General features: G+C 50.4%; 6 protein-coding genes across 6 annotated transcripts; all 6 read left to right on the forward strand.

The window, feature by feature from the left end:
* Positions 1-5,312: 5,312 nt before the first annotated feature.
* On the forward strand, positions 5,313-6,263 carry EMH_0002220 (uncharacterized protein; the record flags this gene model as incomplete). The annotated part of the gene is made up of 1 exon (XM_013495934.1): positions 5,313-6,263. One exon carries the CDS (start codon positions 5,313-5,315, stop codon positions 6,261-6,263), a length of 951 nt encoding a protein of 316 aa, XP_013351388.1.
* A 2,098-nt stretch (positions 6,264-8,361) lies between these two features.
* EMH_0002230 (uncharacterized protein) lies at positions 8,362-9,816 on the forward strand (the record flags this gene model as incomplete). The annotated part of the gene is made up of 1 exon (XM_013495935.1): positions 8,362-9,816. The coding sequence occupies one exon, from the start codon at positions 8,362-8,364 to the stop codon at positions 9,814-9,816; it is 1,455 nt and encodes a 484-aa protein (XP_013351389.1).
* Positions 9,817-13,516: 3,700 nt separating this feature from the next.
* Positions 13,517-14,280, forward strand: EMH_0002240 (uncharacterized protein; the record flags this gene model as incomplete). The annotated part of the gene is given in 3 exon segments (XM_013495936.1): positions 13,517-13,581; positions 14,121-14,272; positions 14,276-14,280. Coding segments are annotated over 3 exon segments (222 nt in total).
* Positions 14,281-14,306: 26 nt separating this feature from the next.
* EMH_0002260 (uncharacterized protein) lies at positions 14,307-15,362 on the forward strand (the record flags this gene model as incomplete). The annotated part of the gene is made up of 1 exon (XM_013495937.1): positions 14,307-15,362. The coding sequence occupies one exon, from the start codon at positions 14,307-14,309 to the stop codon at positions 15,360-15,362; it is 1,056 nt and encodes a 351-aa protein (XP_013351391.1).
* Positions 15,363-21,192: 5,830 nt separating this feature from the next.
* On the forward strand, positions 21,193-23,670 carry EMH_0002270 (uncharacterized protein; the record flags this gene model as incomplete). Its single annotated transcript, XM_013495938.1, has 5 exons — positions 21,193-21,528; positions 21,960-22,118; positions 22,488-22,623; positions 22,822-23,202; positions 23,627-23,670. The coding sequence occupies 5 exons, from the start codon at positions 21,193-21,195 to the stop codon at positions 23,668-23,670; spliced, it is 1,056 nt and encodes a 351-aa protein (XP_013351392.1).
* A 1,986-nt stretch (positions 23,671-25,656) lies between these two features.
* EMH_0002280 (malate dehydrogenase, putative) lies at positions 25,657-27,623 on the forward strand (the record flags this gene model as incomplete). Its single annotated transcript, XM_013495939.1, has 5 exons — positions 25,657-25,768; positions 26,165-26,292; positions 26,768-26,897; positions 27,081-27,275; positions 27,514-27,623. The coding sequence occupies 5 exons, from the start codon at positions 25,657-25,659 to the stop codon at positions 27,621-27,623; spliced, it is 675 nt and encodes a 224-aa protein (XP_013351393.1).
* Between the last annotated feature and the right edge of the window lie 88 nt (positions 27,624-27,711).

Below are 27,711 nucleotides of genomic sequence, written 5' to 3' on the forward strand. Positions count from 1 at the left end.
AGGGCATCCGGAAAACGTGATAAGTCTACTTCAGGATGACGACATTACCAATCATCCGTATGTTCGGCTGCCAGTGCTGGAAGATGGTGTTGTTCCTAGACCGATCTGCACGCCTACCCCGCCTCAACAAAGGTACAGTGCGGAGTCGGTCAATTACTTCTTGCGTACGTTGCGGCAATTATATGCACGGGAGACCCTAAATCAAGCTGACGTAGATCTTCTCATGCGTACCGTCGAGCGTCTGGTGGCTGCTTCTTGGTTTCTAAGCCGTAGACGACCATACGATCCCTCTCCCGGTCGCGTTGTCGATACCTTGGGTACTTTTTTCTTGGAGTTCGACGCCATTGTCTGCGCTATCGAACTTGTGGGGGAGGCGATGCAACTCGACCGCTGGTGGAGTCACTTCACGGCAAGTTTTACCACAAATTATCCCTTGCCCCCTCATGGGACACGAGGAAAGGCGGTTACGAGATTTCACGCCAATTTGGCAAGAAGACTTTCCGCTGTCCTGGATATCTACAAAAGGGGAGTGCGCCCTTCACTGAGGGATGTTGTTGCCCTGAAAAGACTGCTGTTCTGCTCTCCAGAAGGCAATCATAAATTTAAAAGACATCTCTGGGCTCCGTGGCGGAAGGATGGAGGGTGTTAGGTGGAGGCTATCCTTAAAGCATGCACCTTTATCTTGTTTGAGATATGGACATCTGATGCAAGAGGTATATGCAGAATGCTTCTTCAAATCACACCGAACCGTGTCACTGACCAGGAAAGCACAGTGCGCAGCCAGCTTAACAGAGTAGGTTCACTGCGGGGACGCTGTGGCATGCCTTTGAAGCGACAATGACCTTCTAGGATAGACTGTGTCAACCCTTGTAAGCGCGCTTGTGTCGCAAGGCAATGCTCGCAGGCCTTCGTGTCTTCTTGGCAGCGCGCAGTTGGCGAATGCCAACTCCCTAATCTGCGTCTTCGCATGCAGGATTTCGTGCTGTGTACCGTTGCGCGATTATAGGCAAATTGCAATTGCACAGAGCCCAAAGCAAAATGTGCAGTTTTGTGGGGGGCTGCTGCCTTTTCTTGCAAGACTTACTTATTGGCCGCATGTATGGCTGTACAGTTCGTTTCCGTTAGACTTCTGGCAACAATACGTTTACGTTCACCAGCTGCCCAGCCCCGATCTGCTTTGGCCGCCACAGCCTTGCAACATGTGGCTTAGGTTATTTATTTCTCCCAACAAGGCTGGCCAGGTCTAGAAATAGTGATGAAAGTTGCAAGATGACCCCAGCTCTAGAAGCGGTGAGCTAGAAAGGCGAACTTGCAGGAGGCCGATGCTCAGTAAAGGATGAAGAACACCTAATTTTGCATGCGCCTCCCAGTTTTTGCGGCAGAGTCTGCGGCAGTGCAGCCGAGATATAGGGATTAGGTGCGCAGCTCAGTAGCATATGAGGGCTCATGGCGCTCCAGTTCCAGGAGGAGTCGCCATCGAATGCAGAGGCAGCGAATGCCTTACCTATCTTGAAACATCCAACTCATTCATCCAAAAGTGCGATACGGCCGTGCAGCAATTGTTTCCACTCCTCAGCCTGCTCAAGGAGGCCTTCACCANAAAAGTGCGATACGGCCGTGCAGCAATTGTTTCCACTCCTCAGCCTGCTCAAGGAGGCCTTCACCACATACCTGCCTTCACTGCCTTGGAGTCAGCATAACCACGACGCCTTTTTCGGCAGATTACCACATAGCATGAACAGAAGCAAGGCCCCTACAGTGGCAGCTGACCCGATCCGCTCCATCGAGAGCCATGCACGGTCTGCAGAAGTGTCTTCTTGACGTTAACTTAGGCTCTCTGGCCTGCCCGAAACGCCATGCAAGGCCTGCGCATTTCGCACTCCTGTTCTGGCCTACCGTGCATACCACCAGGTTGGGCTCATTTTATGTGTGCATCAGTCGAATGAATTCTGCGGAATGCACAAAGCACGCAATATCCCACTTCGATTGCTTGAAATAAGAGGCCTCTAGCGCCGCTCGGTACCCTCTTTTCTGTTCGCATCTATCTGTTGGTTGCCCAGGGGTAGAGACCCTTTTCACTCCGTTTGCCCATGTGGTTTCTCTTTTCCTGCACTCCCCCTGAAATGGCCACTACTGCCACAGTCCTGGCGTCTCAGTGTATTTGGGGCTCTAGACCTTAGGTTCGCAAGCTTTTGCAACTAATCCGCGTAGGGCCTGCGCTACTTGCAGGACCGGGAGGGTTTGTGTCGTCTTACGTGTTGCGCGCTCCTCTGCACTTGCTTGCGGTGTGCTATCGTTCTGCCGTTTTATGTCATCTCGGGGGGTCCCAAGCTAGGTCTTCGATGTCGCTACCTTCTGGTTCAGGCTGAAATTCCGCTTTTCGCAGTACCCCTGCAGCGTTAGCAGAAGTAGAGGAATGCATTACTTGACTTCTTGTCTAGCAAAGTGGGGAATATCCGTACTGCTGTCAGAGTGTTTTTCTTGAATTGTTTCACACTTTCTTCCCTAGTACAATTCAACAGTCCTCCTGACAAGCACGGTACGTAGTTGCTTGCTTGCCAGTTCAACACAGCATATCTATATATTCCTCTGCAAAGTGGCCCTATGTTTGCCTTCATTCCCTTACCGCATGCATTTCGTCGCCTAATATTTCTGTTGCCATTATTGTCAAAATAGAACTTCATTGTATCGATACCCATTGCAAGATCAGGTCCATCAAAGTCATGTACTCGTCTTTCGCTATCTGCAAAGCGGTGAAAAACTGGGCAGAGAAATACAACCGGCTATCCCTGCTTCCGTCTGAAGTTTGTACAGTTTCTGTTAGGTGACACTTGGCTGCTTCGTGGAGCGTGTCCTCAGTAATGCTTCATCTATTGCTCTTTGCAAAGAACGAAGAGGTCGTCCCTCACGGCGAATAGATGCCCAACGAATAGTTGCAGACGAATACAGTGCAGACTTTCTACACGGGTGTCATGTGCGCGTTTGCGCCCGCAACGACTCGCTCCAAATTACTGAGTTCTTGGCAGTCGTCGATCCGCTGGCCCTCTGGGCTTATGGCCCCTAGTTTCCTTACCCTCTCAGTTTTCTGTCTACTCTCGTCCTTCGATGACTCTGTTCCCCTTGTGAGCCCCGGGTGCTTTCGCACCCGCAACGACTCGCCCCAAATTAGTGAGTTCTTGGTAGTCGTCGATCCGCTGGCCCTCTGGGCTTATGGCCCCTAGTTTCCTTATATAGTTAATCTCCTTTTGCTTCTTCCGTTTACGGTAGGTTGCTATATTATTTCGACGCAGTCCCCCTTGGGGAGCTTCCGGCCCTGTAGCAAGTAGAAACGCCTTCTTCCCCTCTGAGAGTTCCTGAAAGCCCTCGCGTCCTCTCGTGAAAGCGTGCAGCTTTCAGTTTGGAGGAGTGGCCTTGCATACCAACCAGTCTATACCGAGTTGTGTGTCTAGCAGTTGCAGTACTGTACGAGGAATCTTTTCTTGCTGATGACATTTTGGTTTGCTTTATCGGAAGGCGCCTGGTGCTAGCAGGCCTTGCGAGCTCGACCCACTATGAGGAAGCACACTACACTGACAGGGCGTGCAAACTCCCTAGCCAGATACGATTTTGTAGGACGGTCTGCCCAACATTGCTACTTGAAGCTTCACTTGTCAGAAGGTGGGCTAATGACGGCCATCTAAGTTTTTAACAGTTTTCTGTGGTGGTAGTGCTTGCATCAAACAAGGAGTTGGGTACAACTACATGTCAGGCTGCCTTGTGGCAGAAATTACTGCACAATTTGCGGAAACTCATAACATTCATCGTCCTCTCCTCACCAGCTGCATGCCTATGTGCCGCTGTGCAGATGGCGCCTACTGGCGCGAGGCGACACCAGCTGTTCTTTGCGGAACTCATACCCGAATTAATTTGACCCCGTTACAGCCGAAGATGGCCCGTTGCTAGTTTTAACGGGTTTCTGTGGGGCAATTGCACCCAATGGTAAGACAAATGGCGCATTCCTGTAACTTCTGCGGGGAAGGGCGTGTGCAGCGCGTTGTTTCTTCTCGTCATCGTAGACAGGGGGGAAAAAGGAGACATAAACTGCAGTGACGATGTCCTTAAACGTTTTTGGTGTTGTTTGCGAGCCCTAGAGTATACTCGTCAACTGAAGCTCAAAGTTAGTATGCTGGAGAATCCCGAAGGGGATTCTGCAGCATACCAACTTCAAGACAAGCGGCTCTACTGTTGGTAAAATTGAGCGCGAACGTCCAAATGACCCGTACGCAATCAGCAACGAAGACAATTTATTTTTGCGTACTATTAATATGTGAACAAGGAGAAATGGGCTGGGCCTTCTAGGAATGACTGCTGTTTCAGTAGAATCGGTTGGCAGTGGTCGTGGCCGCACGGTGGGGAGACAGCCACACTAGCCACACTAGCGATATACGTTCTTTTGCCACGACTACCCACACCTTCACACCTTCGTGAAGCTTTTCAGTCATTATAGAACAAAAAAAATCACCTAGACTCCTTGAAGTAGTTTTGGCCGACGCTATCCAACGTGCTGCACTGGGTAGGACAAGCATTGCTCTGAGTGGCAACTCATCGCAGTGCCACCCTCGTGGAGAGCTGTTGTTAGCACTGAAGAGAACATTGCAACTTGCGCTTTCAGATGGCTCAAGGGTTTGCTTAGTTATTTTCTCCATCAAATAGAGTTACTCCTCCAATGCCCCTGTCTACTTTGGTGACAGGAACCTTGATCTCGATGTTGTATCTGTCCTTCCTGCCACGGGGCCAACAGACGATCAGCAGCAACTGATCGCACGGAATTTGTCACTGCCTCTCGAGAAGACGAGAGAATTTGAGGAGCCTTTAGTGATGCATGCTTCATACGTTGGCCAGGAAACTTGGAGTCGACTGGCCCAGCCAACGAAACGAAGTCGGCCTTCCCGGTCACCCCTTCAGAAACCGTCCCTCCGTTTCGTCCTAGCCACAGCGGTTTCAGTTGTAATAATTTTAGCATCTTTCTCCATATGCAGGACTCTCCTCAGCAGAGACATGTTCTCAGGAGTGACACACCGGGAGCTGGCTGAGGGCGGGGAGGGCATCGATGAAGAAGAGCATGCCATCATAGAAGGGTGTTTGGAGTTGGAGGAGGAGATGGGGCTTATGGAGGAGAGGGCATCTTCAAGCNCATAGAAGGGTGTTTGGAGTTGGAGGAGGAGATGGGGCTTATGGAGGAGAGGGCATCTTCAAGCTCTGAAGGTAACTGGTCACGCCGGGTAGTTGAGCTAGTTTCAATGCTGTCAAGGGCTGCCGCAGCTCAGGAATCAATGCAAGTACATGTTCAAACCGAGCAGCAGTTGCACTTAGGCGAACCGCTTCTGGAGGGACGAAGCGATTTGGAGACTGAAGATGATGAACTCGGAAGTGTTGAGACTCCTGCATTCCAGACATCCGTTCAACCAGGTGGACCCGGTGGTCTGACGCCGGGTCTGGAACCCGATTCGTGGTTAGAGGCAGTTCAAAGCATCACCCGTTCTCCTGAGGCGCAGGGAGTAGCTGGGGCTTCACCAGTTACTGACGGTGCTTCAAACGCTGGACAAGCGTCAGCGTCATCTGCACCGAGGCAAGGGGATCGAGGAGGCCTCAAAGATCTCCTCAACGTTGGCGGCATTCAAAAGCATCCATACGTTCGGCTGCCAGTCCTGCAGAAAGGTGTCGTTCCTAGGCCCATCTGTGTGCCTCTCCTCTTTGATGAAATCCAGAGGAGGTTCTCACACCATGCCTACCTGTCGACGATGCGGAAGATATTTGCGCTGGAGACACTCAACCAGGAGCATGTAGATGTTCTCATAGATGCCGTCGAGCGACTGGTGACTACATCGTGGTTCCAAAGCCGAAGTAAGCAGATGCGTTTCTCGCCTGTTTTCGCTGTCGAAACGTTGGGTGTTTATTTCATGGTATTCGATGCCCTCGTGTGTGCTTCCCAACTTTTGGGGGAGAGTATGCAGAGTCATCTGTGGTGGGAGAAATTCACAGCAGCCTTCAACACGGACTTCAAGTTGCCTGATCCAAAATCAATTGCGCAAGAGACACGACGATTTTACGTCACCTTAGCAAGACGACTTGCCGCTGCCCTGGATATCTACAAACAGGGAATGCGCCCTCCAGCTCTGGAAGTATATACGCTGAAGAAACTGTTGTTTTGCTTTCCACTCGGCAACCATCGGTTGAAGCGTCCTACGTGGGACCCATGGAAACGCGATGGCCAGTGTTTGTAAAGCGCGGATATTTCTTCCTCGGCAGAGGCATCCGTACGACGACGTGTGCAGGATGCGTCGAAGGGATATCTTTTCCGTTCCTGGATCGCGCCTAAGCGTGCCACTGAGCAATACACTAGGATGCCCACCAAGCTCAAAAGTGTAGGATGACTGAGCGGAATCCATGAACGGCCGTCCAAGCAGCAACATCCTTCTGATATCGACTTTGTCAACACCGCAGAGCAGATTTGGGTTGAACGGCGGTACTCGCAGGCGTTTGCTTCTTTTCGGCATCTCACAGTTGGCAGTGCCAACTCATTAATGTGCACACCTTCATTAATGTGCGCTCTTGCATTAATGTGGGCTCTTGCATCAATGTGCGCTTTTGCGTGAAGGATTCAATGTTGAGTAGCATTGCGCTATGGTAAGCAAATGTTGAGAAAGGCTTGCCGTGGTACAGAAGCTTGTACCATGCTTAGAGCAACAAGTACTATTCGTTGCTTGCGATGAGCTGCTTATATCTCCCGCGGAGAATAATTCTTGGCCGTGAATGTGGCTGCGCAGTTCGTCTCCTTTAAATTTCTTTTCAAAAGGTGCACGTGCGTTCACAAGTTCACGGAACTGCCGACTTTCTTCTGCAGCAACAGCCGTTCACAGGGCTGCAAATGTTCCTTAGCATCCACAGCCGTGCAACCTGTAGATGAGGTGAATCATTTCTTCCGGAAGGCCTGGCAAACTACACAAATAGTGATAAATGATGCAGGACTATCCACGCTCTAGCAGTGGTGAGCTAGAAACGCCAACTTGCAGGGAGCTGTTGCTCAGTAGAGGATAAAGAACACCTAATTTTGCATGCGCCTCCCAGTTTTCGCGGCAGAGTCTGCGGCAGTGCAGCCTACATATAGGGATTAGGTGCGCAGCTCAGTAGCACATGAGGGCGCATGGCGCTCCTGTTCCAGGAGGGGTCGCCATTAGAGGCAGCGAATGCCTTACCTATCTGGAAACATCCAGCTCGTTAATCCAAAAGTGCGATACGGCCGTGCAGCAATTGTTTCCACTCCTCAGCCTGCTCAAGGAGGCCTTCACCANAAAAGTGCGATACGGCCGTGCAGCAATTGTTTCCACTCCTCAGCCTGCTCAAGGAGGCCTTCACCACATAGCTGCCTTCACTGCCTTGAAGTCAGCATAACCACGACGTCTTTTTCGGCAGATTTCCACATAGCATGAACAGAAGCAAGGCCTCTACAGTGACAACTGACCCGATCCGCTCCATCGTGAGCCATGCGCGGTCTGCAGAAGTGTCTTCTTGACGTTAACTTAGGCACTCTGGCCTGCCCGAAACGTTATGCAAGACCTACCCATTTCGCACTCCTGCTCCGATCATTTTTTCATACCACCAGGTTGGGCTCATTTTATGTGTGCATCAGTCGAATGAATTCTGCGGAATGCACAAAGCACTCCCTATCGCACCTGCAAGCGACCGACGCCAGATACATAGAGAAAAGCAGAAGCCTCTCAGACTCCCGAAAGCAGCGGCAGACTGATTTGGCTCCATTGCCACCCAGCACACGCTTGACTGTTTAGGGGTTTAGGGACTATCCTTCTCGTTGACAGGTAAAATTGGGGGGCGAACCTCCAAATGACCCATAAGCAGTGAGCGCCGAGGATATTACTTTTTTGCACACGATCAAAAGGCACCACAAGGAAAGTATGCCACGAGCTTTACATTTGTTTCTCTGTAAGTTGCCGCTCGTCTTCGCCTCGCCAAGGGCCCGGTTGGGGACCACGCGTCGCCAACCTACATGCGTTTCGCCAATTGCTATACGCACCTTCCCGAAGAGTTTCTTATTATGTAAAACCCTAGGTAATATTAGCTGGAGTCGTTTGAGCTGCTCCAGCCGGCCCTTGGAAGGGCAATGCTCGGTGTGGGCTCTGGAGTGATTCTTGCAGCCGTCCCAATGGAACCCCAGTGGGGGGGCCGGTTTCCACCCCCGTCAAACACACGGGAAATTCCGTTTTTTGATGCCTAAATAGTTAACGTAGCTAAACACTTCGGCAAATAGATCTGCCTCTTTAAATTTCTCGGTTACCTCGTTCGATAGGAGAGCCACTGACCTCGATGCTACTACACGCGTCACCTTTTGGCGCGAGACCATCAGTCAATCAGCAGCTTCTAACTGAACGGAAATTGTCTTTCCCTCTCACAAACAAGAGAAAACTGGAGGGTATTTTGATGACGTCTATTCCATACGCTGGCCAGGAGACTTGGAGTCGACTGGCCCAGCCAACGCAACGAAATCGACATTCCCGGCCAAGACTTCACAAGCTGTTGCGGGGTATCTTCCTGGCTACAGCGGCTTCAGTTGTAATAATTTTAGCATCGTTATCCATATGCAGAACTCTCAGCGGCAGGTACAAGTTCTCAGGAGTGACGCACAGGGAGCTGGCTGAGGGCGGGGAGGGCATCGATGAAGAACAGCATGCCATCATAGAAGGGTGTTTGGAGTTGGAGGAGGAGATGGGGCTTATGGAGCACCGGGCAGCTTCCGCTTCTGAAGGAGACTGGTCAAGCCGGGTAGCGGAGCTAGTTTCAATGCTGTCAGGGGCCGCCGCAGCTCAGCAAACAATGCAAGAACATGTTCAAACCGAGCAGCAGCTGCAATTAGGCAAGCAGTTTCTGGAGGGACGAAGCGATTTGGAGACTGAAGACGTTGAACTCGGAAGTGTTGAGACTCCTGCATTCCATGCATCCGTTCAACCAGGTGGACCCGGTGGTCTGATGCCGGGTCTGGAACCCGATTCGTGGTTAGAGGCAGTTCCAAGCATCACCCGTTCTCCTGAGGCGCAGGGAGTAGCTGGGCCTTCACCAGTTACTGACGGTGCTTCAAACGCTGGACAAGCTTCAGCGTCACCTGCACCGAGGCAAGGGGATGGAGGAGGCCTCAAATATCTCCTCAACGTTGGCGGCATTCAAAAGCATCCGTACGTTCGGCTGCCAGTCCTGCAGGAAGGTGTCGTTCCTAGGCCCATCCGCGTATCTGTGCTCTTTGATAAAAGCTTTAGGAGGCCCTCATACCATTCCTACCTGCTGGCACTGCGGAGGTTATTTGCAAAGGATACACTTGACCAGGAAGATGTAAATGTTATCGTGCCTGCCGTTGAGAAACTGGTGAATACATCGTGGTTCCAAAGCCGAAGTGGACCAAGGGGTCCTTCACCTGTTAACATTGCTGAGACTTACGGTTGTTATTTCATGGTATTCGATGCCGTCGTGTGTGCTTCTCAACTATTGGGGGAGCATATGCAGCGTCATCTGTGGTGGGACAAATTCATAGCAAGCTTCAACACGAATTTCCCTCTTCCCGTTTCAGGGCGACGTGAATGCGAGCTTACGAAATTTCATGTCGACTTGGCGAAACGGCTCGCCGCTGCCCTGGATATCTACAAACAGGGAATCCGCCCTGCACTTTCGGAAGTATATGCGCTGAAGAAATTGCTGTTCTGCTACCCACTTGGCCACCACCGGTTAAAGAGTTCTATATGGGAACCATGGCAAAAAGATGGAAACTGCTAGAGCGTCGACATTTTTTCTTTGGCTAATGTATCCGTATCTCAGTGCAGTAGGCTTCTTAAATTCACGCCGTACTGTGTCGCTACCCAGTACAGCAGGATGCTCACCCAGATCAAGTGTAGGGTCCTTGCGTGGAAGCCATGAGACGCAGTCGAAGTGGCAACACCCTCGCAGAATGGACTGTGTCAACGGCCTAAAGCGTGCTTTTGCTGCACGGCGGTACTCACAGGTGTTTGCTTCTTTTCGATATCCCGCAGTTGGTGTTTTTCAACTCACTAATTTGCACTACCGCGGGCAAGATTCTGTGTTGTGTAGTGTTGCGCCGCAGTAGGCAAATTGTGACAATGGTTTGCTGTGGTACAGGAGTGGCATATGGTCAGTGCTTTGCGATGAGCTGCTCATTCCTACAGCATAAACTGTTTCTTTGCCGCGCAAGCGGCTGCGCAGTTTGATTTCTTTAAGGCCTTTTCTCGCAAGACGAGTTCACGCAGCCGCCAATGTGCCTTACGACCCACAGCGTGTTACGGAACTGCCGAAGCTCTTCGGTAGCCATAGCTTGTCAGTGTGTAGCTAGGCTTGTTCTTCAAGCAAGCCGGGCAAGCTGTAGGACTAATGAATAAAGATCCAGGAATACTACAGCCCTAGCAGTGATGCGGAAGCAGCACGAGCTTGCAGGCCGCTTATGCGTGATGGAGGCTGCATAACAGTTAACTCTGCTTAGGCCTCCCAGTTTATGTTGACAGTGTTCTTTTCAGCGCTCACCACATCTACGGGGTAACGGTGTAGCTCAGCAGCCGACGAGGGCCCACTGCTCACCAGTTGCAGGAGTACTGGAAACTAGTTGCAGATAACTTTTTGTCTGTCTGAGAACGAAGAAGCATAAAGTCTCGAACCAATTAGCCAGCCTTCTCCGGTAGTGACCTGGATACAATTGTTTTACAATCCTCAGCCTGTACAAGGAGGCATTCACCATATAGGTGCCTTCACAATCTCTCCGCCAACAGATTGACGTAAGACGTAGAGGCATTTTTCACTGCCTGGGAATAAACAAGCACAAGCGCTTCAAGCCATCCACCTACCTTCGCCAAGCCAGCCTTGGACAGATTGCTTTACAATCTTCGGCAGACATGCGACGCGGAATGAACAAAAGCAGAGCCGCTACAGTGAGGCCTGACCCGATTCTCTCAATCGGCAGCCGTAGCAACTCTACGGCTTGTTTGTGCAGACAGGAGGCTACACGGCCTGTCTGCAACTTCACGTAGGACTCACGCATTCCGCACACCCGCTCTGAAGGCCCTTGTATCGTGCATACCGCTGGCGTGGGCACGTCTTATGCATTCAACCGTCAAATAACAATTGCTAAGAACTCCAAGCAAGGGTTATAGCACTCCGGGTGCTTCACGTCAACAGCCTGTAAGGCCCTTCTCAGGAATGCATACCCAGAAAGACGAGCGGATTACATGTGCGAAGGGATCGGCGGGAGCCAGCCAGAGAAAACAAAGCAGGCGCCTCTCACCCTCGCAGCGGCCTGCTTTGGCTCCGCTACGACCCAGACCACGCCGGAAATTCCTTTGCGCGGAACGCTCATTTTTCCTCTCAACTATGTGTTTGCTGCGCAGGCTCGTGGAGTCCCTTTCTAGCCCATTTGCCCATATAGCTTCTCTGTTGCCGCACACAACCTCCAGACTAGTATGATCCTACGGTAGTTGGGGCTCTTGGCCTTAAGTCCGCAAAGGTTTGCACTACTCCAGTTTGTACTTGGGCTACTTACAGGGCACAGTAAGACTGTGCCCTCTCAAGCCCCGCCGCTTTCTCTGCACTGGCTTCCGGCATGCTATATTGCTGCCGTTGCTCCTCTTGTACGGGCGCTGTAGGCTAGGTCTGCTACATTGCTGGCTTCTGTTCTTGATTGGAATTCCGGTTTCCGCGATGCATGCCAGTCAGGGCATGGTCTCCTTGGTTGGTGATGCTGTCGAACTAAACTCGTCGCCTCATGCGGTCTGTTTCTAGCACCTCTGCAGTGCTAGTGGATGTAGAACACCGCGGACATTCTTCATTTTGTCTTATGAACCCCTACCTGTGTGCATAATTGGAGTTGCTCCACACTTCCTGAACAAATAAAATTCTACACTTTTCTTCGCACGGAGGTTGTAAAGCTGCTGCAGTACAACCGCTACAGAGAAAGTTAATCCCCTTCTGGTTCTTTGCCTACCCCAACTCCCGTACCACATCTAATTCATTGACCGACGTTTTTGTCCTGTCCCTGTTCAAAATACAACACCACTGGAAAATTAGTTCTGTCAAAGTCATAGATGTATCCTTCTCTATCAGCTGAAAGTTGGCAAACGGCGTACGGAAAAACAGCCTGGCTGTCTCGCTGCTTCTCCCTTCATTTTGGCAAGTCCGCCCCTGGCTTTGCGCCTGTTGTTTTCTCGCAGTGTGTCCCCGCTGAGAAGATTTGCACTGTATTTCTCTGCAGCTTTTAATCGCCCGTCTACCTTCTGCGTGTCTGTTGGCTGGCCCTTTCAGCTGAGGGACCGATACCTTGCCACTTCTTCAATCTGCTTTCGCCCGCTGTTTACTGTGGTTCCCTTGTGAATCCCATCCCTTATATCCTTGCTTTTCCGGGGTGGAGCGCGTTTCCACGTGCCTTCGACGCGGGTTCCTCTTGCAGAGTTGCCCACGTGTCAGCGAGTAGGAACATCTTGCTTACTCTATGCTAAGTAGCGATATCGCTCGCCCCCCGTTCTAAAAACGAGCAGGCCTCAGGTTTTAGGAGTGAATTTGCATAACGCCTACCTCAGGTGACGTTGATGAGGAAGCCTGGTCTCTTCACCGTTTTTTTGTATGCTGGTGGCACTTGCACTGGAAGCTGTTACGCAGAAGGTGAGCTTTTGTATGCAGGGGGAGTGTCCGCTTGCCAACAATTTCGTCACACTACAGGGAGTCCCACTAAGCTCCCAGGACTTGTGACATCAACCTGTTATGGGGGAAAACATAGGAGCCCCCGCTCCTAACCTCCTCAATATTGAATGCTCTTGCCATATGATCTGTCTAACGTTGCTACTTGTAATTCTACTTGCCGGCAGCATGGCTAATGGAGCCATATAAGTATTCCACTGTTGTGTGCTGTGTTAGTACTTCCATCAATAGAAGGCTTGCGCGCGGTTGCATGTGGGGTTGCATTGCAGCAGGGGTTGCAACAAGGTGTGCTGCGACTCGTGTCAGTCAGCCTTCTCTCGTCACCAGTCCCATGCCCTCTTGCAGCTGTGCTGCGGGCGCGCTGAAGACTGGAGGGGTGGCAAGATGCAGTATCTGTCACTCGATCCTATTGCTGCTCACAATGGTCCTCGGCTAAGGACTGTCGCTAGATCAACTGCGTTTAACAGTGAGACAAAGGGCAGACTCTCTTCATTTCTGCGAAAAAGGCCGTCACCAATGATTTGGAATTCATCGCTCTCCTAGCCTGGGGCTAAAGCCGAAAAAGGCTGGAGCGGCGATGTCTTTAGAAGGCTGCTGTTGTTCGCAGCGCGAGCTACACTGTGTATGACGACTAAAAATAGAGGTTAATTGGCTCTTTTTTCCAGTAAGAAAACTGTGCTATAAGGAAAAACTGAGATGGGTTTTATATGAATCAGGTAACGTTGCCAGCGGTCGAGCATCTCCATGACGACACGGTTGGGAACCTGTCACCCCCATCGCGATGTACTTCCCCTCACAGCTATCCTCACCTTCCCAACAACAATTCAGTCATTACAGAACAAATAGGTAATGTCGTCCGGATTTATTGGGGCAGTTCTAGCCCGCACTGGCAACCGTGCGGCATAGGTTCGTTTCAGGTTTTGTACTTATTGCAAAGCCATCCTTCCCAGTGGAACGGAATGCAGGAACCTCTTGTTAGCCCCGTCAAGAACACCGGCTTTTCAGTTCTGTGATGCCTCCCCGGTTAACATAGTTACATATGGCTGCTAATATATTTACCTCTTTGATGGTCCCGACAACTTTGTCGGAGGGAGAACCCTTGATCTCGCTGCTACCACACCCCTCCGTCTTGCCACGCGTCCATCAGTCCATCAGCAGCTTCTGACTACACGGAAATCGTATTTCCCCCTTACAAACAAGAGATAATTAGAAGGTATTTTAATGACGTCTATTAGATATGCTGGCCAGGAAACTTGGATTCAACTGGCCCATTCAACGCAGCGAAGTCGTTCACCCTGGTCACGACTTCACAACCTGCCGCGCAGTATCTTCCTAGCTGCGGCGGTTTCAGTTGCAATAATTTTAGTATCGTTCTCCATATGCAGGATTCACCGCAACAGATCCCAGGTCTCAGGAGTGACACGCCGGGAGCTGGCTGAGGGCGGGGAGGGCATCGATGAAGATGAGCTTGCCATCATAGAAGGGTGTTTGGAGTTGGAGGAGGAGATGGGGCTTATGGAGGAGAGGGCATCTTCAAGCNCATAGAAGGGTGTTTGGAGTTGGAGGAGGAGATGGGGCTTATGGAGGAGAGGGCATCTTCAAGCTCTGAACGTAACTGGTCAAGCCGGGTAGCGGAGCTAGTGTCAATGCTGTCAGAGACCGCGGCAGCTCGGGAATCAAGGCAAGAGCGTCTCCCAGTTGCCGCGCAGCTGCACTTAGGCAGGCAGTTGCTGGAAAGGCAAACTGTATTTCAACCACAGAGCAGTGAGCTGGTAGCTCTGCTTACTCGAGGGCAGTCACCTGGGGGAGCCTTTCGGCCGGATGGTCAGCCGCTGGCGCTGAACCCCGACTCGTGGTTAGAGGAAATTCCAAGCATCGGCGGTCGTCCTGAAGGGCCGGAAGGAGCTGGACCGTCTTCAGTTACTGCTGGCAAGTCAAAGACTGGTAAATTGCTAAACAGGCGTTCGTTGAGGCGACGGCGTCCAGGAGGCTTAAAGAAACTCCATTCACTTGAAGACATCAAAGAGCATGCATATGTTCGGCTTCCGGTGCTGGAGGAAGGTGTCGTTCCGAGATATATCCGAGTACCAGCCCTCTTTGATAAAGGGCAGAGGAAGTTTTCACCCCATCCCTACCTGCTGACGCTGCGGAGGTTATTTGCAAAGAGGAGACTCAACCAGCAGGATGCAGATATTCTCATGCATGCCGTCGAGCGGCTGGCGTCCGCAACTTTGTTTCGGGGCGAGAAAGTAATAAGCACTCCGTCCGCGTTTCATGTTGTTGAAGTCTTAGGTGATTATTTCATGATATTCGATGCAATCGTCTGTGCTTCCCAAGTTATGGGGAAGTACATGCAGCTTCCTCTGTGGTGGGGAAAATTCACAGCAAAAGTTCACACGAGTTATACGGTTTCGTCTGCAGGAGGAAACGGAAAACAAATATCGACATTTCACAGCAATTTAGCAGCACGGCTTATTGCTGCCCTGAATATCTACAAACGGGGAGAACGCCCTCCAGCTGAAGAAGTCTTCGCGCTGAAAGCTCTGCTTTTTTGCGCCCCTATGGGATACCATCGATTTAAAGGTCCTAAATGGGATCCATGGCGAAAAGATGGAGATTGCTCCTAGGGCATCGGTATTTTTTGGTTGGTGTATTCGTATCTGATAAAATGATGTTTGCAGAACTCTTCTTAAAATCACTGCCCAACTCAACAGGATGCTCACCCAGATGAAATGTAGGGTCCCTGCTTGGAAGCCATCAGGCGCCGTCGAAGCGGCATTGTGCGTGAAGAATGGACTGTCTCAACGGTTTGAATCATGTTTCTGTTGCTCGACGGTACTCGCAGGCGTTTGTGTCTTTTCGACATCCCACTGTTGGGGAGTGTCGACACGTTTATCTGCATTCTCGTATGCAGGATACTGTGTTTTGTAGCGTTGCGATGTAGTAGGCAAATTGTAACAAATTTTTGCCGTGGCACAGAAGGGAGTGCCATGGCTAAAGCAACAGGTACGGTTAGGTGTATGCGATGAGCTGCTCACAAACGATTTCTTTGCAGCGTAAACTATTTCTGTGCCGCGAATGCGGCTGCACAGTGCGATCTCTCTAGTGAGTCTTATCACAATGATGCAGATACGCTCACAAGACGAGTTCGCGCAGCTGCCGATGTGCTCAACGGCGCACAGCGTGTTACTAAGCTGCCGATGCTCTTAAGCACCAACAGCTTTTCAGTGTGTAGGTAAGCTGATTCGTTTCATCAGACAAGCCTGGAAAGTTGTAGAAATAATGCAGGCTTACTCCAGCTCTAACAGGGGTGAAGCGAAGAACAGTCAACTTTGCATAGGTCTCCCAGCTTTTTGTTGGCAGCGTGGACGTCAGCGAGGACTGCATACAAGGACGAGCAGACGAGGGCGCATTGCTGACGAGTTTCAGCAGTACTGCTCTATAAGAAATCCTGGCCGTTATCTAGAAACGCGAACGCGTAGGATGTTCGATGCTTCATCTAGCTTCGCCGACACAACCGTGCAGCAACCGTGCAGCAACTCCTCCACGGAGTCACCTCAATTGTACAGAAGCTGTCACAGCTTTCACGTCCGCATATCCACGTGAAGTTGTTTTTTTGGCACAGATGTCAGGTAGCATGGACAGAAGCAGAGCCTCTACAGTGGGGCCTGGTCCGATCCGCTCAAGCGGCAGCCGTAGCGACTCTACAGAAGGGCTTGTTTGTGCATACGGTAGTCTACACGGCCTGCCTGCAAATTCACGTAGGACCCAGGCACTCTGCACGCCCACCCTGAAGGCCCTTGTACTGTGCGTACAGCCGGCGTGGGCACGTCTTACGCATTCAACAGTCAAATGGCTATTGCCAAGAACTCAAAGCACAGGTTATACCACTTCGGGTGCTTCATGTCAGCAGCCTATAAGATCCTTCTAGGGTCCATGCACAAAGGAATCGGCGGGGTCTAACCATAGAAAACACAGCAGGTGCTTCTGACACTCACAGAGGCTGCGGCGTTGTGTTTTGGCTCTGCTAACCCGGGCCGCTGGGCATTGCAAGGAACGCTCCTTCTTCTTCGCAACTATGTGTTTGCTACGCAGGCTTGTGAAGTCCCTTTCTAGCCCATTTGTACATATAACTTATCTCTTCCTGCCTTTAACGCTGGAATTCCCCAAACATTCACACTGATTCGATCTCTGGGTGTATTTCGGGCTCTAGGCCTTAGGTTCACAAACGTTCGCAACTGTTCCCGCTTGCACTTGCGCTATCTGGGGGGCACGGGAGGCTACCATCATCTCAAACGCCTTCTGCGCTGGCTTTTGGTATGCTGTCTTCCTGCCGTTTTTTCGCCTTTGCGGGCGATGCAGGCTAGGTTTGCTACATTGCTACCTTCTGGGACGATTTTCAAGGCGTTGCCCAGGTTTTGCATGGTCTCGTTCGTTGGTGAAGCTGCCGAACGCTTCATCTGAACTCGTAGGTTCATGGCGCCTGTGTTTTCTGTGCCTCTGCAGTGCCGGGTGCAGAGCTGCCATTTGTCCGCTGAGATAGCTGGACACACATGTACCGTTGCCAATGCGTTTGTCTCCAGTTGTTCCACACTTGTATCGACAATCTTCGTCGACTGACGGTGTCTGGATGCATCCCACCAATCTATCGCTGGGGACTCTGATGATGAAACCTGGCCACGGCCACTTTTGTTGGGGGCTCTATGTCCTTATACGCTAAATTGAGTGGCTCCTCTGGAATCTGCGCATCTGAAGGAGGAATACTCGCTTTCCAACGAACTTTCGTTCTGGGTATGGGAAGTCGTATTGGGCTGCCTGGGCTTGTGACCTAAATCAACACGCTCGTATAGTAGGGTATGTAGGAGGCTGGAAAATATATTTCTATTTTTTGGTACGCTGGCTAATGAGGGCCCCGTAAGTATTTAGCATTTTCTACATTGTCAATATTTGCATCGAAAGGCAACCTAGCTTGCATGCGGGAGTTAGGCCAGGATTCACAGTATACCGAGACCCTTCGGTCTTATTGGAGGGCTGTCAGGACCTACGAATAGTCAAAAAGCTTCAGAAAAGAGTTTTCAATAAGCTTCTGACCTCCACTCCGGTCCCAGGAACGGTGGGGCTGCTGAAGGGGCTAGGCCAGGGAAAGCGGCGTGAGATGACCTGCAACCTACCTCGCTTACTCCAGTGTTGCAAAGCAACAGAGGGTGGGGCCCAACTCCAAAATGGAAACTTAACGGTGTTTACGGGAGCGGTGTCGAGCTAGCTTTAGGTAGAGGAGGGAACGAAGATTACAGCAAAAGCGGAGATGTTTCCAGAGATAGCATAGATAGAGGGGTATACACACTTCACCACTCGCGACGCATGGAGATGCGACATAACCTTTAGCTCCCGCACCAATTCTTACGTTTGCAGTTGCAGCCGATGAGTTGCGTAGGGAAGATGCACATGGGGGACTGCTTCGCAGAAGTGATCATCAGGAACCCATTTTGGTTGTCAGTCACCTGAGGACTTAAAGTAGTACCATCGTCTTCCGGAACCTGTGCAAGCTGTTACACGCGTGTCCAGGATCTCACTCTCCTTCCAATTGTTCCCTTTTTCCATGGGATTGCTATCATTCTCTGGGATGAGTGGGTGAAAACTTCGGCGGTCCCCTTTAGGAAAACGAGCATTATTGGTAGATGATATCTCAACAGGATACGTGTACGATATGCCAGCGCGTTGACCTGAAAACAAACGGAGAAGGATTCCAGCCGACGGCTGGCGAAGTTATTTGGCTACTTGCTCCCATATGTACTTCGGAAGGGGTGAGGATCCAGTAGAGCCGTCGCCGGTGTTGCAAGAGGCTGCTGGACTTCATTTGCTGTGTTTTCTTGCCCGGCATTATTCTGCCTCCTCGACACAATCTCGCGCTGACGCAGGCTCTGTATGGAAATGGGCAGTTGTGGGCCTAGCGGCCTGACTGCCTGCAGCCATGTTTAACGTGGAGTCAGACAGGGACGTTTCCGTTTATACCGGGAGCACTATCAACCCCTGAGCATTAATATGAACTTGTATAGGCACCACGCTGGTGAGGTGTGGATCACTTGGTGCGGTTGTCATTTCGTTCGGCGCCAATGCCGCGTCGCACACTGTTTGGGGAATTTTGCTCTCGTGGCGTCGCTGCTCGAGGCATTGCTTCTCCAGTTTCTTAGCATTGTGTGTGCATGCGCAATCTTGAATTATGTGACATACTTTATTGCAGAACGAACAATTATGCTGCGCGGTGCACCTTTCTGTCTTTGTGGGTGCCGAATCGCTAGCTGCTGCCGCTTTCCCCCTCTAATCCCCTTCTGGGCTGGTCTGCGATTCACATTCCCAATATGCGCAGCCAAACCCGCTTTCGTGTTTTTCGGCTGGCGTTGTGGAAGTGGCGCTTTTTCTACATTGGCGAAGGTACTCGGTCATCTCGGCGAGTTCAACCTCTCCGCTGCTCATCCGCTAACCGATCGCCTCTCCCCAGCGGAGAGCCCTGCTATGAGCTAAGTATTTACCAGCTCCGAGTCCACCATAGGAGTTCTCTTCACCGAGGGCCGATAGTTCTCGATGTACCGCTCCATCGACCGCTTCCCTTATTAAGTTTTCTCAATTCCGCCGTAGCCATTTCCCTTGCTGTCCTGGGAATAAGTGAACACTGCAGCGCATCTGGGGAAGGCTTGAATGGAGCTAATGGAAGCCCCGAAAGGGAACTGTCCGCCAAGATCCGGCCACAATCGTCACGCGCCTCCGTCTAGAAGAGAAGGCGCCAACAGCAACTGTGCTTTTCCCGGCAAGTTTTGCAGAAGAATCTTTAAGTCAAGGAAACCAAGATCTTCCTCAACTGTTGCCACATCACGAGGCTCGCGACAGTAGGTCTCCTCACAGGCCACGGTCCGATGATGCTCAGTCGCCATTACGGGCGAAGGGAGGGCTGCGGCCGACAAAAATTCCCAGAAAACGTTCGAGGGCCTCTCCTTCCTTTTAATTTACTGCTACAGGCTAGGCTGCTCTGCTTCACGGGTGTGGCGTCCGCTGCTCGTTCCTGCCCCGATGAGCCATACAAGGCTACCAGGTGTAGGGCGAGAGTTCGGCCTCATTCGAGGGGCATCGCGAGCTCCAATGAAGCCAAACGAGATACTGTACGAGTCCTATACTAGCAGATGATATCTATTCCTTGTGTCTGGGTGTACTGGGAGCAGCGTCCCAGGGCCTCGGGTTGCGGGGAAAGAGGCGGCCTGACATGAGTTCATGAGTTGCAGCGACCGTTCGCAACTAACGATGCAAGACACCATCACGTGCACGCACAAATGCAGAATCTTCGCTAAATGCATTATCGCTGTAGACACTTGTTGAGCATTTGTGTTTGCTTGCAGGGAGCCTACCGAGGCCAAGTGAATTGTCCCTCCGCTAACTTCGGGCAGCCAACGCTACAGGCAAGTTGAGATACGTGCACATACCAACTCAACGCAAACCATGCAAAAAGCTCTAAGTGTTTCATGGCTACAGGCCGACAAATTTTGTTGACAACTCAATTTGCCTTTCTAGTTCTAGCCTCCGCTACCCGGTAACGCAGTGGTTCAGTGATCACAGGTGGCACTGTGCAGTTCGTGCGTTTTATAAGACCACTGAACTAGTGCGGATGAACCTAAATCCTCTCCACTATATATTGTTCTCGCTCTTTGCTCATTTACAGAATATGCATTTCCCTGAAAAGAGGAGAACTTCTTCGTTGCTGGTCACAGCCTCGTCAAGATCCCGAAGCTTAGAGACAGTTGTGCCCACTCCCAGGCCCGGCGCAAACGCATAAATAGCAGGTGCTTAGGTGTGTTTTAGTACCAAAATATAGCAGTTAATCTAGTTTGCTTTTTTCTCGACCTTGAAGGAAACTCATCAGCCAAGGGCATATGCTCACTTTTGGAATCCGCATGTGCGTTTGTTTCCCGCTGCGGGGCTCTCTGTGCTTTCCCTTTTTGTGGGTCGGGCTCCCAGTTCAATGTTATTTTTCTCGTTGAATGCCTTTTCCTAACTGACATAGTCAAATTATATTTGAATCTCGACTGGAATCGTCGACTTGCTCTCCACCGGCACCAGGGTAGGCCGGAGCACAGCAACACAACAATACCCCGGAGAAGCTACGAACACATCACCGCTCCATTACTCCCTGTTTATCTGCACATATCTACGTTTTTTTGTAGATCCGCTTTACTTTTTTCTTAATGTAGAGTCGAGAGTTTTCCACTTTCATGGGCGCAGAAGAGCACGTTGGTACGGTCAGCGTGATGGTGATGCCGCTGGTCCGCGCTGGAATGTGGCTTCCTCTTGCTCGATTGCGTTCAATAGCATACCACAACGGCATACTCATGCATTCCTGCCTTGAGTTTATTTTTATTTGCGGTGTGTAGCTCTGTGCAGCTCCAGGCAGTTGTGCTGTATTTGCGGAAAATGGGGGCTGTTTGCGGAAAACCGGGAGCTGCGGCTGAACCGAAGACGCGAAAAGCTGCGGTGGAGGTTTCGGATTCGCCACCAGAGCCAAACGTGGCCCAGACATCACCTGTTCCCGCCGCAGCGGTTTGCCCGAAGCCCGAGACGACAGACGCTGATGCAACCGCAACAGCTGTAGCAGTGGATCAGGCAAAGGAATTCATCACGGGAGACGGCGATGGTGTTTATCTGTTGATGCTTCAGGAGAATAATATGCCTTCTCTTGTGCAGCAATACTCACACAGCAAACCAGAGGTAGCAGAAGGAGATATGCTGCTGTTGCAGGTTAAACCGCCGGTATATGCTCCCATAAAGGAATCCAGATTCACGTTGCAGAACGGAAGAAGGACACTGAAGATGGGCCTAACGGTAACCAAACTTCAGCTCCCTAACTCTATATTTTTTTTCAGCATTTAGATGGAGTTTCAGTTGCTCACTGCTCAGTATATTTCAGGACGCTCGGCTCACTGGTGGAGGCGCACACAACCCTCAGCAAACAATTTGTTCGTTACAGTCTGTATAAGTGCAGAATAGTGCTAACATTTGCCGGTTTCTTCACCAAAGTGGACATTCTACGTCTGCTGCAAGTTTATCCTTTGAGGTTTTATGCGTATGTTTTCATGGTTTTCCTTCACTCTCAGCTCCTTGCTGCTGTTGCTGTTGTTCGCTGCTGCTGGTTGCTGATGCTTGTTTCCGAGGCCTTCTGATACCTTGTGTGTTGTTCTTAGGCGGCAATGAAGAACGCTGACGGGCAGAAGAAAGTTTGCGAGGCGGTGATGGAATGTCTGCGCCTGACGTTTGTATATTCCGGTTATATTCACGCCTACGCTGCATTGGCCGAAGCTCCTTTTTCTGTTCTACTCGTTGTTTCCGAGCGTCACGAGGCTGTAAGCTGGATGTATAATATATCCTGTGTATATATGCTTAGTTAAGCCGCCGGTTTCTGCTTAACTCGGAACGAGAGCTTGTCGCACCTTCAGGGCGTTGCGCCTCCTGCTTAGGGGCTAGAATGCGCTTGCACATTTTCTTTCTCACCAGTTCTTGCCGTCCAGCTCATTGGAGAGTCTCTGCCTTGCATATAACGCAGCATCTACTAGTATACTTGATCTACAGAGAGGGATCTGCCTAGCTGCCAAAAGCCTGCAGTGTATTGTGCGGCTTTCAGCTCCCGTTCCAACCGCGTCTTTTTCTATTTCCTCGGTATATTCATTAATTTGTGTTTTTACCCACTTGCTTAATAATTTTTTCTGCTTTAGGCGGCCATTAAAGAGAGCGACGATGGATATAAAATTGTGGGCAGTGCAGCTGATGAGGCATCGCAGACGAATGCGGGAACGGAACAGACGGGAGAGGACGCTCACAAGACAGAAGGAAGTGCTGCAAAGACTGGCGGTAAGCAACATATTTAAGTGTATAATTCTCTGATTCCTGTCTAGTTAATGTACACAGGGGGCGATTGTCCTCTACTCAGTAATCCGGACTTCTCAGCACCGTCTTAGTTTGTTTCTTTGTTTGTTCATCTGTTTTTCCGTGTGTCTGTATGTGTATGTATCACTGCACTTGTTTCACATTTCCATTTGTCCGTTGCAGGTGAGGCTCCAGCGGAGGGTGCAGGGGACGAGAATTCAGCAGCGAAGGAGCAGAAGGAAGAGGCGGCGCCAACCGCATCTGAAGGCAACGAGCAGCAAGGAGAAACAAATGACAAGGAAAAGAAGGATAAAGGAGATGAAAAACGAACGATATTCCAGGATTCATCGCCAGAGCCCGCCGACGTAACAACAGCGCCCAAGGCACTTGACCAGATGCAGGTTCTCCGCCACGTGGCTGAAGGCCGGTCACCAAACTTTTCTCTGTTGCAGTTTATTATTGTTGTTCCACTCACCAAACCAAAAGCAGAAGAAACTCTCAAGGATGGATGGGTCATTGACGAGGAAAACGTTGAACAGCTCAAGAAACAAGTCGACAAACTTCGTAGGTTCCCTATAAACTAGTGCAATGCAGCCTTCGGTGTACTCCGTAATTTTCTTTTCATCAGCTAAAGGTGACTGAGTCGGCTACTGACACGCCATGTGAACACCTAGTTCCGCAATTCCCGTGTTCACACTTGCTTTCTTGCATCGGGTTTCTTAATTTGTCCCGGCGATAGGTAGGTAGGTAATTCTTTGTTTCGCCGTATCAGAAGCATTTGCAGCTCATTCAGTCTATCAACTTTTCCTTGCTGGTCTGACCCACGCTTTCAGCTCCAGTTAAGAGTGGCGCAGCAGCGAGAGGCATCTCTGGGTGCATGAACAGGAAAGAAGTCTGCCGCGGCGAGTGAAACGCATAAGTTCAAGTAATTGAGTAGGGATTGTTGATGTTTCTGTGTGCTGTTTTTTTTTTGCATGCGCGTCTTCAGATGGCGTCATGATCGCAGCCGCACAGGAGAAGGGGGCGCAGTAAAGAGCAGGAGGAAGCGATGTTTTTTACCGCAACACACTTATATTGGCAATATATATATATATATGGGGAGCCCATCACGTAGCCTTTTCAGCACATGAGGCGTGTAGGTGGCTGCCAGTTTGTATATCTACCTTTGCAGCTAGCTAGCTCCCTGTCTAGCACGGCACCTAGCTGACCGCCGCGATATGAATAAGCTTACTCATAGACGAGCCAGGGCAACTGCGGGGGAGGTGGGTGGCGTAACAGGCTTCTGTATGGTTGTGCGGTGTTGTTGCGCCTCGTTGAGAGGGCAGCCACAGAGTGAGACAAACGCTGCTCTACAGCGCTACAGCTCGCTTCTCTCTCTCCTGAGTACAGCCAGTGTAGGGCGTGAAAACACCCTCTAGAATCATCCAGGGAGCGAACACTCTGCGTGGCGTTTTCCTTTTCCGCCTCTCTGCTGCTGCTCCGCTCGTGGGGTTTTGTGCTGCACGGCAGGTGGGTCGTGTAGACACTCTTCAGACGTTGGCCTCTATGTGCAGTATATACAAGATACGTATAAATATTGTCTACATAGACTTACACAAGTGTTCCTCCTGTACTTTTACGTGTCAGTATCGTTCTGGACAGGGTAAATATGAGCCCTGAAGAGCAAGCTAGAGCGTCTTAGTTCGGTGGTGAGCCTCTGCAGTGTAGAGAATACATCCGCCTGCATCCGGCGCACAGCGGCACAGAGCCCGATAGTAGCAGGCCTGAGACGAGCGGCAACACAACTGGCTGCAACTCCTGGCGCAAGGGTCCCCTAGGTGCACACTTACCGAACCCCTTTGTATGCATATCATAACACTGTAGAGTTGCTTGGCCCTCAGTAGCCAACCCACACATGTTCAACTTCCCTAGTCTACGGCAGAAACGAGCTGCAACGTAGGTATATAGTTTAAGTAAGAGATTCACAAGAGCAGGTGACCCCATTCCCCTGTCCCGAGGCGTTCTGGGCGTTGAGCTCAGGCCTGGATGCTCCTGCGAGGAAGCAACCTGAAACGGGGTTGCAGCGCACCTCGGTAGTACAGGGCAGCCTCGCGTGTGTGCATAAGGAAGCTTCAACCAAGCTTCCCTCGTTTCATGATTTATATCTAAATACATTTATAGAAACATTTATGTAGTGCTTGCCTCTATCTACACACCAGCCACCGAAGCCAACTGAAGGACCCTGCGCCAACTGTCGGCAGACCATGCAACGACCCAGTTCAGAAATGCAATACTACATATACAAGCTCCTCGATGCAAACATAAATAGCGTAAATAGCTGTTAAACATTTAATTCGCACTCAGTTTCCACCCTGCTCGCAAGCAGAAGTACCAACCCTGCAGAGACGACACCGCGGCAACCACCATGCTCGCCTGTGGGGGGGGCGGTCGCTGGTGCTGCAACAATTGTTGAGGTATTGCTAGCAGTTCCCCCATGACAGACAAAAAGACTCTCTTTTGCAAACATTTAGGTGTATGTACAGCCGAAACGCGCAGCTTTCCACTCAGTGAGCTTACTGTTCAGGCGCGTCTAGGCATGTATGCCGTATCAACGAGCTCAGGGTGGTGTAGGCTGCAGGCTAAGTGAGGTGTCTGTGTATTGGATGCCGTATCGTTTGTTCTTCGTGTTAAAAAATATATTTAAAGGAAAAAACAAACAAATTCTCGTGTGCAGGTGAGGCGCTGAGAGGGGGGGGGGGGNGGGGGGGGGGGGGGCTCCACGGCGAGCCAACTTGCACAGCACAGCCAAGGGACGCGGCTAGTGTGCTGCGGGGGCGCGGCAGCACGCTGCAGCGCCCTTCGTTTCTTGTAGGTTTGAATTCGACACAATTTAATGTTTGTTCATTTCTAGGAAGAAACGAAGACTGCTGCTCTGAGCCTGTGTTGTTGCCGTTGAGGAGAGGAGAGGTCTGCTTGCCTGCTTGTATACAGCAGCGTCATCTGCATCAGTTTCCATTCCTTTTTTTTCAACAAGTCGAAATGAGGCGCCCAAAGATCGCTCTTGTTGGTGGAGGACAGATTGGTGCGGTATTGGCATTTCTTTCCTCGCTAAAGGAATTAGGAGATGTCAGTATTTTCGACGTCGTTGAGGGTAAGCAGAGAAAAACTCTCTTCTTGTTCATGCGGTGAGGGCCGGGCAAGCGGTCCCCTAGGGCGTCTTCGTGTAGTTTTGCGTCTCTTCCGCTTGATAAGACACATTCCGTAGCACTAAGTGATGTGTTTTGGAGAGGCGTTGAGATACAAACAGCTGCGAAACGCAGATGATCGCGCTACTTGCATACCGGGTGTACGTGCACCTGCCGTGGACGACAGTTCGTCGATTGCAGACGAGAGGCGCATCGAGAGAAAGCCTTCAAAAGAATCTGCGGATATTTTTGAATACTTTTTCAAAAGGGAATAGCAGTAGTAACCTATTCCTTCATTTTATTTCTCGTGTTCAACCGCTCACTCTATGGCCCGGCCCGGCGTTGTGCTGTTCTTCTCTCAGGTATGCCGCAAGGGAAAGCTCTGGATATCTCTCACGTCGGCCCCGTTGAAACCGTCGACTGCAGGATTTCTGGTTCAAATCAATTCGCAGCGCTAGAGGGTGCAGATGTCGTCATCGTCACCGCAGGTGTAAGCAAAGTTTCCTCGTTTCTTATATGGCTGTGCAGCATCATACAACTTGAATCTTGTATAAAAAGGTGTATTTCTCGGTGTTTCAGGTGGGGGGGTTAGTGGTGATGGTGGGGCGTAAGTTTCTGTTTCTGTACAAACATATACAATATTCATGTTGTATGAAAGCTCTGCGATGCTGCACAGAGCGTCTTCAGTTGCTCTGAGTTTCATTGGCGCTTGCACTTTTCTTGTATTTGTTTTTTTGTTCAAGTGCATGCAGTAGGATGTTTCTAGTTCAGCTACTGCTTGCTAGGCTGTGCTCTATATAAATATGTACATGCTATGCATGCATGCATGGATGCATGCATTGTGTATTCTGCTCAGCTCCTCTTTTTTTCTTAGTATAATTTGTTTCTGTTTCTCGGTGACAATGCATGCAGTGTAGTGTATATATTTCCTATTTAATTTAATTTTATTTTTTTTTCTTTTTCAGGTTCCTCGCAAGCCCGGCATGTCCCGCGACGACCTGCTGAGCATAAACTCCAAGATCATATCAGAAGTGGCAGATAACATAAAAATGCATGCACCTGACGCTTTCGTCATTTGCATCACCAACCCCCTTGGTGTGTACATACACCGCAATGCAACACACAAATTCATACTTACACCCATCCTTGCCAAGCAGAAACATATATATATATATATATATATATATATATATATATATATATATATATATATATATATATATATTGATGCAAGTGTATGAGCATGTGTATATGTTTGTGTGTGTGTGTGTATTTCAGACGCAATGGTGCAGCTGATGAGAGAACGCAGCGGCTTGCCGCATGCAAAGGTGGTGGGGATGGCTGGGGTGTTAGATTCGGCCCGCTTTCGTTCTTTTGTAGCTGAGAAGCTGCAGGTTTCTGTTGAGGATGTACAAGCCATGGTTATGGGGGGACACGGAGACGCCATGGTTCCCCTACCCAGATACTGCACAGGTATGCTCTTCTGCATACACTGAAACTCTTGCTGTTGCTGCTGCTGCTGCTTTTCCCCTTGCTGCTGCTGCTGCTGCTGCTGCTGCGCTTTTTGCTATTGCTGCTGCTGCGGCGGTGGTTCGTTCTATTGGTGGTGTTGCTGCTGAGTGTTTGGATTGCAAGTGGTCGTCATAGATAGAAGTGTAGATACATTTCTTTTCTCATTACTTGCGGTGTCTGCGTATACACCTGAATGCAGTGTCTGGCATCCCGCTCCCGGATTTGGTGGCGATGGGTCAGCTCACGCAGAAAGATGTCGACGATATTGTGCAGCGCACGCGCAACGGGGGTGGAGAGATAGTCAAGTGAGTGGTGCAGCACAGCAGCAGCAGGAAATATATATATATATATATATATATATATATATATATATATATATATATATATATATATATAT

Source organism: Eimeria mitis, genomic scaffold, assembly GCF_000499745.2.
Source record: "Eimeria mitis Houghton genomic scaffold, Emh_scaff183, whole genome shotgun sequence".
Classification (NCBI taxonomy): Eukaryota; Apicomplexa; class Conoidasida; order Eucoccidiorida; family Eimeriidae; genus Eimeria; species Eimeria mitis.